At 33.0% G+C, this 10,311-nt stretch overlaps 1 protein-coding gene across 1 annotated transcript; it reads right to left on the bottom strand.

The window, feature by feature from the left end:
• Positions 1-2,320: 2,320 nt before the first annotated feature.
• LOC139874807 (cytochrome P450 71AV8-like) lies at positions 2,321-4,004 on the bottom strand. The gene is made up of 2 exons (XM_071862203.1): positions 3,120-4,004; positions 2,321-3,010 (listed from the first exon to the last, which is right to left on the bottom strand). Exons 1-2 carry the CDS (start codon positions 4,002-4,004, stop codon positions 2,393-2,395), a joined length of 1,503 nt encoding a protein of 500 aa, XP_071718304.1. The 3' UTR covers positions 2,321-2,392.
• Between the last annotated feature and the right edge of the window lie 6,307 nt (positions 4,005-10,311).

The following is a 10,311-nucleotide window of genomic DNA, read 5'->3' as shown; positions in this document are numbered from 1 at the left end:
ATAATAATAATACTACTTATATATATATATATATATATATATATATATATATATATATATATATATATATATATATATATATATATATATATATATATATATATATATATATATATATTTATATATTTACAAATATAGTTTTAAAATTATAGCGTTAAACTTGGCTAGCTCCCTGTGGAACGAACCGGACTTACTAAAAACTACACTACTGTACGATTAGGTACACTGCCTATAAGTGTTGTAGCAAGGTTTAGGTATATCCACTCTATAAATAAATAAATAACTTGTGTAAAATTGTATCGTATTTAATAGTATTTCGTAGTAAAAATATAACTATTTCGTATACACCTCTGCACACATCATTTTGTGACTAGAATAATTGCGAAGATACGGGTAAACGCAACAACCAAACACCCGAAAATTACCATATGATGGTTTCCGAGAGGAAGCAAGCTCATATGGAGACTTATTTTGCAACAATTTTATGGGTAGCCGATTAATAATATAGACAGCGGTACTAAATGCATGTGTCCCGTACGTAGATGGAATGTACGAATTCAACATAATAGCTAAACCCGTTTCAGTGATAAGACGATGTTTTCGCTCAGCACTTCCGTTTTGTTGCGGCGTATACGGACACGAGAGTTGATGTTGCGTTCCATTCTGAGATAGGAACTTGCAGACCTGCTGATTTACAAATTCACTTCCGTCATCAGATTGAAATGTCTTGATTTTACTTGAAAATTGAGTTTGAACAAGGGCAACGAAGGCGGAAAAAATTGTATAAAAATCAGATTTTGCCTTCATAGGTTAAAACCAAGTAAATCTAGAATGATCATCAATAAATATGGCGTAATAACGGTAACCATCAACAGATATAATAGGAGAAGGACCCCACAAATCACAATGAATCAAGTCCAAAATATGCAAAGAATATTTTAATTTTAAATCAAAAGGCAATCATTTTCTTTTAGCTAACTGACAAGTTGAACATAAACGTGGAGTTGGTAACACAGAAGTAACATTTACATTCATTACCAGAATATGAAGTAGGAGTATCAAGAGTGGTAGAACATGGAGTTATATGTGCTAATGCACCCATGTCAACATACCAATCGGAGGTATTACACTGAGCTTGAAACACCTCAGCAAGATTAGCATCAAGTGAGGGAGACCCTCAAGAAAAGGTGTGCATTTCTGGACACTGTGAAGCATAGTGACCTTCTTTGTGACATAATTGACAGCGAGGAGGGCGACGATTGCTATATCCTCTAATGCGTTGAGATGAGCCACGATAATTATTCCTACCACGACCACGATAATTGGAGGAAGAGGAAACATGTGTGGTGGTAGTGTTGAAGGCAACCGGGGTATCAGTGGATTCGGTAACAGACTGAAGAAACATCTCATGGCTCTCTGTCTGAGATAAAAGATCATGAAATGGTGGTCTAGTTGTCTTAAGCCTTTGTGTGGTAGAGAAGGCTGTCCACACAAAAACCAATGAAACTTATCATCTTCAGAACTGATTCCCAATTGCTTGTAATTGATCACAGGTACCTTTGAATTTCTTTGAAAATTCAGCAACAATGGATAAGCTCTTTTTGAGATGTCAAAGAGAATCCCTAAGAGTGTGAACACGTTCAACCGAATCATGGTGATAGGTGCGTTCAAGCGCTCCCAGATTGCGTGAGAAGTGTTGTGGCCTAGGGTTTTCGTCATGGCTTCTTCTGATAGCGAAGATTGAAGAAGAATTAAAGCCTGTTGATCAGCAGCAACCCAAGACGAATAAGCCGGATTTGCAATAACAGTATCACCGGAGGTGATTGTTGGTGCCGGTTTGGGAATGGTTCCATTTACATAACCGGTTAGTTTTTGGTATTCCAAAAGAGGAATCATTTGCTTATGCCATAGAAGGTAATTAGTGGAAGAAAGTTTAATATTTAGCATATGCAGAACAGTGTTTGGAGGGAGAGGTGAATCGGTATCAGTATTGGAGGATTCACCGGCCATGATTAGAGAAGAAGGAGGAGAGAAACCAGGAGTATACTAGGCTGATACCATATAATAGTTGTGAAATCACACACTTTGGTGTCCAGTATATTGAATATATATAAGAGTGTACATGAATACATAACTAGCTAACAAATAGGGGATAACCCCAACTAGTCGTACAACAACATAAGTGCAGGAAATATTGGTATACTAAGTCATATTAAGTAGTTATCTCATTATTAACCTTCAAAGATAAACACGCAGATGGAAAAATAGTACCTGAAGGTGTAAAACAGAATGCTATTGGTAATAATATTGTTTAGCACATTATTGGTACATTTAAAAACTCAAAACAGAAAATGAAACCTAAGATTTGGTATAAAGTCTACACACGAGGGGATCAACGATTTGTATTGTAAGGACTTGGAACCAAAAACAAGTCATTTTTTCGCTTAAGAGTAGCTCCAAGAGAATCGGCCATTTCAAGTTCTTCGGGTGTTTCATTGTTTGGAAGTTCCCAATTGAAGTGGTATAGTAGCATCGCAAGTGGGAGTTCCAGATTAGCCAATCCTAACGTCATCCCTGGACACATTCTTCTTCCCGCCCCAAATGGGAAAAATTCAAAATCCGTGCCCATCATGCTAACAGAACTCTCCCTAAATCTTTCTGGTACGAAACGTTCAGGATCAACCCAGAAATTTGGATCCCGACCTATTTTCCATGAGTTAATTATAACTTTTGTTTTGATAGGGATTTCATATCCGCCAATCTCACACTTTTCCCGACATTCTCTTGGCAATAACAATGGAAGAGGAGGGTGTAACCTTAAAGTTTCCTTAATTACTAGTTTTATACAGTCTAGCTCTTGAATATCCGACTCTTGTATCTTAATCTTTCCCATGAGTACCTCCCTAATTTCGGTCTGTGCTTTCTTCATGACCTTTGGGTTCTTCATTAGTTCTGACATTGCCCATATAATTGTTGCCGACGAAGTATCTGTGCCCGCTGCAAACATATCCTGTAGGTGCGATAACAACATTCATATTCTACTGATAACTCAATAAGGTATTCTTAAAAATAACAAATAATAACTCGTATATAAGGATTACTAATTAATAATTTATTACCAGTATGACTGCTTTGATGTTATCTTCAGTTATTGGAAATTCAAGACCACCATTATTTTTTAACCTCAAAAGAACATCAAGAAGATCTTCGTTCTCGTGATTGATCCGTTTACCTGCACGACGTTCTTGGTGGTCGGAGATGATGTCATCAAGAATTTTATCCATCTTGTTTCTTAATTTCATCAATTTGTTCCTCGTGCCAGTAACTAGAGGCAACAATTTACTAGATGGGAAAAGATCAGACACATCAAAACCACTAGATAAATGTATTACTTCATTAATCCCTGCAACAAAAGTCTCCTGATCCTTGCATTTGCTCCCAACCGCAACCTGGCATATAATGGTGTTCATCATGGTCATAATTTTGTCAGTGAGATTTACACTTGTCGATCCTTTCATGGCCATTGATTCAATAAGGTTCCATGACTCTTGTTCACGAAGAGATCGAAAAGATTGAACTTTTTTAGCACTTAGAAGCTCCAAGACACATATCTTACGCATTTGTCTCCAGTAGTCACCGTAGGGAGAGAAAGCAATATCAGTGTACTTGTATGCAACGATTTCGGTACTTTGAAGCTTGGGTCTGTTTGCAAAAGAGATATCATGGGTTTTCATGATATCTTTGGCTAAAGAAGGAGATGATATGACGATGGCCGAGATCTCACCTAGTTGTAGATGGACAATTGGTCCGAGTTTTTCAGCCATGTTTGCAAGAGCTCGATGTGGTTGTGTTGCGATGAGATGATGTACGTGGCCAAGTATGGGGAGCTTCCATAGCTCTGGAGGTAGTTTTTTGTTTGAATCAGTTTTCTTAAATTGTTTGATGATGAAGAATAAGAGGACAGCTAAGAAGATGAGAAAAGAAATGGAATACTGGATGTCCATTATTAATTCATGTTAATTGGTATTGGTGCCATATTTGAAATTTATAGGCCTTTCAAAAAACAAACTGCCATCGAAAATTGACTGTGTGTATCATACTCGAGGAAAACGTTTTGTAATACTTGACCTGTTCTAAAATTAGTGTCCACATTAGTATTTACGTGTATAATATATATATATATATATATATATATATATATATATATATATATATATATATATATATATATATATATATATATATATATAGGGGCAGGATCAATGGGGAAGTAACCAATCGGGGGGAAGCGGGGGAAGCAAAATTTTTTTTTTTTTTCGTTTTTTTTGAATTTTTTTTTTCCGGCATCAAGATCACACGAATATATGAACATTTAGAAGAGACACTTCGTGATGAATGTTATTATTTAGGCGGGAAAACGATCGACAAAAATAACATTCAAGATAATATTGTTCGTGAAGAATATGAACGTTTTTTTTTCATGTTTTGTGAAGTAAAATTTAGCCCGATTTAGAGTTTAGGGTTTAGGGTTTAGGGTTTAAGGTTTGGTGTTTTGGGTTTAGGGTTTGGTGTTTTGAGTTTATGGAAACTCTAAACCGTTCGTGTTAAAAACTCAATCTAAACCCTAAATCTAAACCCTAAATCTAAACCCTAAACCCTAAATTTCTAAACCCTAATATCTAAATCCTATAAACCCTAATATCTAAACCCCAATAGCTAAAACCTCAAAATACGCTCGAAAAACACGATAATTGTTATATATTACTTCTTCGAGCGTTTTCCCGCCAAAATAAAAACATTTATCACAAAGTGTCTCTACTAAATGTTCATATTTTCATCTCATCTATAATGTTCGTGAACAAAGTTTTTTCAAAAAACGAAAAAAAAAGTTTTTGCTTCCCCCCGCTTCCCCCCGAAAGGTTACTTCCCTCTTGATCCTACCACTATATATATATATATATATGGGGAGTTGTAACCTATTGAATCCAATAATTTGATTGCCAACGGACCAATCAGAGCGCGACATGTGACGCGACAATCATATGTGATTGAAAAAAGAATAATTTTTTTACAAATTTTAAAAAAAAAAAAATTTTGAAAATTTTTTTTTCGAAAATTTTTTTTTTCGAAAATTTTTATTTTTTTAGAAAATTTTTTATTTTTATTTTTTTTTTAAATTTAGTAGGTCAAATCTAATCACATTCGTAAAACCCAATCACATGTGATTTTCCATGTTAAATCTAATCACATGTGATTGAAAAAAAAAATTTACTTTTTAAATTTTTTTTTTAAATTTTGTTTTAATCACATGTGATTGGATTTGACATACAAAATCACACGCGATTGGGTTTCACAATCACATGTGATTGACATACAGAATCACATGTGATTTACTGCATGTCAAATCCAATCACATGTGATTGAAAAAAAAAATTTAAAAAAAAATTGCGAAATTTTTTTTTTATTTTTTTTTCAATCACATGTGTTTGTCGTGCCACATATCGCACTCTGATTGGTAACTTGGATCTCAACTTAAAAGTTGGATTCATTTGAAAATTTTCTCATATATATATATATATATATATATATATATATATATATATATATATATATATATAGTGGTAGGATCAAGAGAGAAGTAACCAATCGGGGGGAAGCGGGGGGAAGCAAAAGCATTTTTTTCGTTTTTTGAAAAACTTTGTTCACGAACATTATAGATGAGATGAAAATATGAACATTTAGTAGAGACACTTTGTGATAAATGTTTTTATTTTGGCGGGAAATGCTCGAAGAAGTAATATATAACAATTATCGTGTTTTTCGAGCGTATGTTGAGGTTTTAGCTATTGGGATTTAGATATTAGGGTTTAGATATTAGGGTTTATAGGGTTTAGATACTAGGGTTTAGAAATTTAGGTTTAGGGTTTAGATTTAGGGTTTAGATTTAGAATTTAGATTGAGTTTTTAACGCGAACGGTTTAGAGTTTAGGGTTTAGGGTTTAGGGTTTGGTGTTTTGGGTTTATGGAATAAACCCAAAACACCAAACCCTAAACCCTAAACCCTAAACTCTAAATCGGGCTAAATTTTACTTCACAAAACATGAAGAAAAAAACGTTCATATTTTTCACGAACAATATTATTTTGAATGTTATTTTTGTCGATCATTTTCCCGCCAAAATAATAACATTCATCACGAAGTGTCTCTTTTAAATGTTCATATTTTCGTGTGATTTTGATGCCGGAAACAAAAATTCCAAAAAAAACGAAATTTTTTTTTGTATATATATATATATATAGTGGTAGGATCAAGAGGGAAGTAACCAATCGGGGGGAAGCAAATTTTTTATTTTTTCGTTTTTTTGAAAAATCTTTGTTCACGAACATTATAGATTGGATGAAAATATGAACATTTAATAAAGACACTTTGTGATAAATGTTTTTGTTTTGACGGAAAAACGCTCGAAGAAGTAATATATATATAACAATTATCGTGTTTTTCGAGCGTATGTTGAGGTTTTAGATATTAGGGTTTAGATATTAGGGTTTAGATATTAGGGTTTATATGGTTTAGATATTAGGGTTTAGAAATTTAGGGTTTAGGGTTTAGATTTAGGGTTTAGATTTAGGATTTAGATTGAGTTTTTAACACGAAAAGTTTAGAGTTTAAGGTTTAGGGTTTAGATTTTGGTGTTTTGGGTTTATGGAATAAACCCAAAACACCAAACTCTAAACCCTAAACTCTAAATCGGGCTAAATTTTACTTCACAAAACATGAAGAAGAAAAAAACGTTAACTTTCTACACGAACAATATTATCTTGAATGTTATTTTTGTCGATCGTTTTTCCGCCTAAATAATAACATTCATCACGAAGTGTCTTTTCTAAATGTTCATATTTTCGTGTGATCTTGATGCCTGAAAAAAAAAATTCCAAAAAAAACGAAAAAAAAAATTGCTTCCCCCCGCTCCCTTCCGATTGGTTACTTCCCCATTGATCCTGCCCCTATATATATATATATATATATATATATATATATATATATATATATATATATATATATATATATATATATATATAATGTAAAATTTATATGTATATATTAAATTATAATTAATAATTAATTCAATTTAATCACAAAATGACACTTAAGCAAAAACCTTTTTGGTTATATATATAGAGGGAAGTGACATGTCCGGGGAAGTAAATATTTATTTATTTTTGTTTTTCTAATTTTTGTTTTAACATTATGATTAAGTGAAAATATGAACATTTAAAAAAAGACACTTTGCGATAAATGTTATTATTTTATCCTAGAAAGCGCTCTAAAAATTAACGTTCATCGTGATGAAAGTTATTTAGAAATTAGGATTTAGAAATTAGGGTTTACAAATTAGGGTTTAGGGTTTAGGTTTAGAGTTTAGATTGAATTTTTAACCTAAACGGTTTATAGTTAGGTTTTAGGGTTTAGGGTTTAGGGACTAAACTCAAAACACTAATACCTAAACTCTAAATCGGGCTAAATTTTAAAAAAAACTACATATAAGTTAAAAAAAAACTCTCGAAGAATTAACATTTATCACGATGAATGTTATTTTTTCGAGCGCTTTCTAGGTCAAAATAATAATGTTTATCACAAAGTGTCTTTTTTAAATGTTCAAATCTTCACTAAATCTTAATGTTTGTAAAAAAGAATTTCAAAAAGAAAAAAAAAATTACTTCCCCCGACATGTCACTTCCCCCTTGATCTCTCTCTCTCTATATATATATATATATATATATATATATATATATATATATATATATATATATATATATATATATATATATATATATATATATATATATATATATATATATCAAAATAAAATAATTGTTCACTGATAAAAAAAATACTCCCTTTCCAACTACAATTGTCATGACTTCTTAAAGTTAATTCAACTTTGACTGTAAATATTTTTCTTTGTGTTATATTTATAATTTATTTGATGAAAATTATGTGAATGAATACACATTTAAACTAAATTCTTTCATATAATTTTTAAAAAATAATATATAACTAAATTTTAAGACAAGTTACACATGATATTTCTTCAAATGAAAGGCGTGCCAAGGGCGTTGTATCGGAACTCTGTCTGGTGTCTCCAGGTGGTATGCGCCATAGTTAGTTATGCCGACAACCCTGTAAGGTCCCTCCCATCTTGGGCCAAGTTTTCCAACATCTTGCTGTCGGCTGGCCTCGTTGCTACGTAACACCAAGGCGTTTAACTGAAAGTCCAGTGGCTTGTCTTTTTTGTCATAGTGGTTTGCGATTTTTTTCTTCTTTTCGGCTTGCCGGATATGTGCTATCATCCGTCATTCTTCTAGAGCACCCAAGTTTTTTCGTAATGCTTCATCGTTTTGCTGTTCATCGAATGTTGGTATTCGGTTGGTTGGGACAAGCACCTCATCCGGGATAACTGCTTTGGTGCCGTACACCAAGCTGAAAGGTGTTTCGTTCGTACTGTCTTTTGGTGTTGTCCGGTGTGCCCATAGTACATGTTGGAGCTCGTCCAACCATCCTTGCCGGTGGTTACCTAATCTTGCTTTTATCCCGGCAACGATGTCTCTATTAGTGACCTCGACTTATCCGTTGGCCTGTGGGTAGGCCACAGAAGTAAATGAGTGTTGAATGTCCATGTCTGCACACCAGTCCTTAAATGGATTGTGTGCAAACTGTGTGCCATTGTCGCTGACTATCTCCCGTGGTAAACCGAAACGACAGACAATATCCTCCCATAAAAAGGTTAAGATTTTTCGTCCCGTGATCGTGCTTAACTGTTTTTCCTCGACCCATTTTGTAAAGTAGTCGATTGCGACTACTAGGAATTTGACGTTTCCGACACCTCTTGGGAATGGGCCGACAATGTCGATCCCCCATTTGCAGAACGTCCAAGCGGCATGTATAGGAATCATGTTATGGCGAGGGGATCTGTTGATGGGAGCGTGTATTTGACATGCCTCACAGTTTACGATCAGGTCATATGTGTCCCGGTACATGTGTAGCCAGAAATAACCCATTCTCTTGATTCTGCTAACTATCGTTCGGTAGACGGAATGTGTGGAGCAGGCTCCTTCGTGTATTTCTTGTATGATCTCTTTGGCCTGTGCTGGGCCAACCCATCTTAAGTAAGGCTCTGTGAATGATTTCCTATACAGGATGCCATTTTTGAAGTTGTACATTGGTGCCCCGCATTCTGTAGTGACCCGAACTTTTCCATGTTTATTTATATTAAATGAAATTGTTATTTACATGATTAAATGTTTCCAACATGTTAAGCAATCAAACTTGTTAAGACTTGATTAATTGAAATAGGTTTTATATAGACAATTAACCACCCAAGTTGACCGGTGATTCACGAACGTTAAAACTTGTAAAAACTATATGATGACATATATATGGATATATATATATATATATATATATATATATATATATATATATATATATATATATATATATATATATATATATATATATATATAGTTAACATGATATTATGATAAGTAAGTATCTCATTAGGTATTTTAACAATGAGTTATATAAATAAAATTGAGTTTATTGAATTAAGAAACTCGAAACGATATATATAACGATTATTGTTATAACAACGTTTTACTAAATACATATGAATCATATTAAGATATTGATACACTATGTTTAATCATGATAAATGATAAGTAAACATGTCATTAAGTGTATTAACAATGAACTACATATGTAAAAACAAGACTACTAACTTAATGATTTCGAAACGAGACATATATGTAACGATTATCGTTGTAACAACATTTAACTGTATATATATCATACTAAGATATATTAATATATCATAATATCATAATAATGTAATAATTTAACATCTCTTTAGATATAATAAACAATGGGTTAACAACATTTTACAAGATCGTTAACCTAAAGGTTTCAAAACAACATTTACATGTAACGACTAACGATGACTTAACGACTCAGTTAAAATGTATATACATGTAGTGTTTTAATATGTATTCATACACTTTTGAAAGACTTCAAGACACTTATCAAAATACTTCTACTTAACAAAAATGCTTACAATTACATCCTCGTTCAGTTTCATCAACAATTCTACTCGTATGCACCCGTATTCGTACTCGTACAATACACAGCTTTTAGATGTATGTACTATTGGTATATACACTCCAATGATCAGCTATTAGCAGCCCATGTGAGTCACCTAACACATGTGGGAACCATCATTTGGCAACTAGCATGAAATATCTCATAAAATTACAAA

This window comes from Rutidosis leptorrhynchoides, chromosome 11, assembly GCF_046630445.1.
Source record: "Rutidosis leptorrhynchoides isolate AG116_Rl617_1_P2 chromosome 11, CSIRO_AGI_Rlap_v1, whole genome shotgun sequence".
In the NCBI taxonomy this organism is placed as follows: Eukaryota; Viridiplantae; Streptophyta; class Magnoliopsida; order Asterales; family Asteraceae; genus Rutidosis; species Rutidosis leptorrhynchoides.
Note: the sequence above shows the minus strand (reverse complement) of the source record. Positions and strands in the feature narration are given on the sequence as shown.

Bases quoted from the DNA above. Each gene is read 5' to 3' on its own strand.
- LOC139874807 (XM_071862203.1), bottom strand. From the start codon at position 4,004: ATGGACATCCAGTATTCCATTTCTTTTCTCATCTTCTTAGCTGTCCTC. The intron at 3,011-3,119 runs GTAATAAATTAT...TCGCACCTACAG, and splicing joins ACATCAAAGCAGTCATACTG to GATATGTTTGCAGCGGGCAC.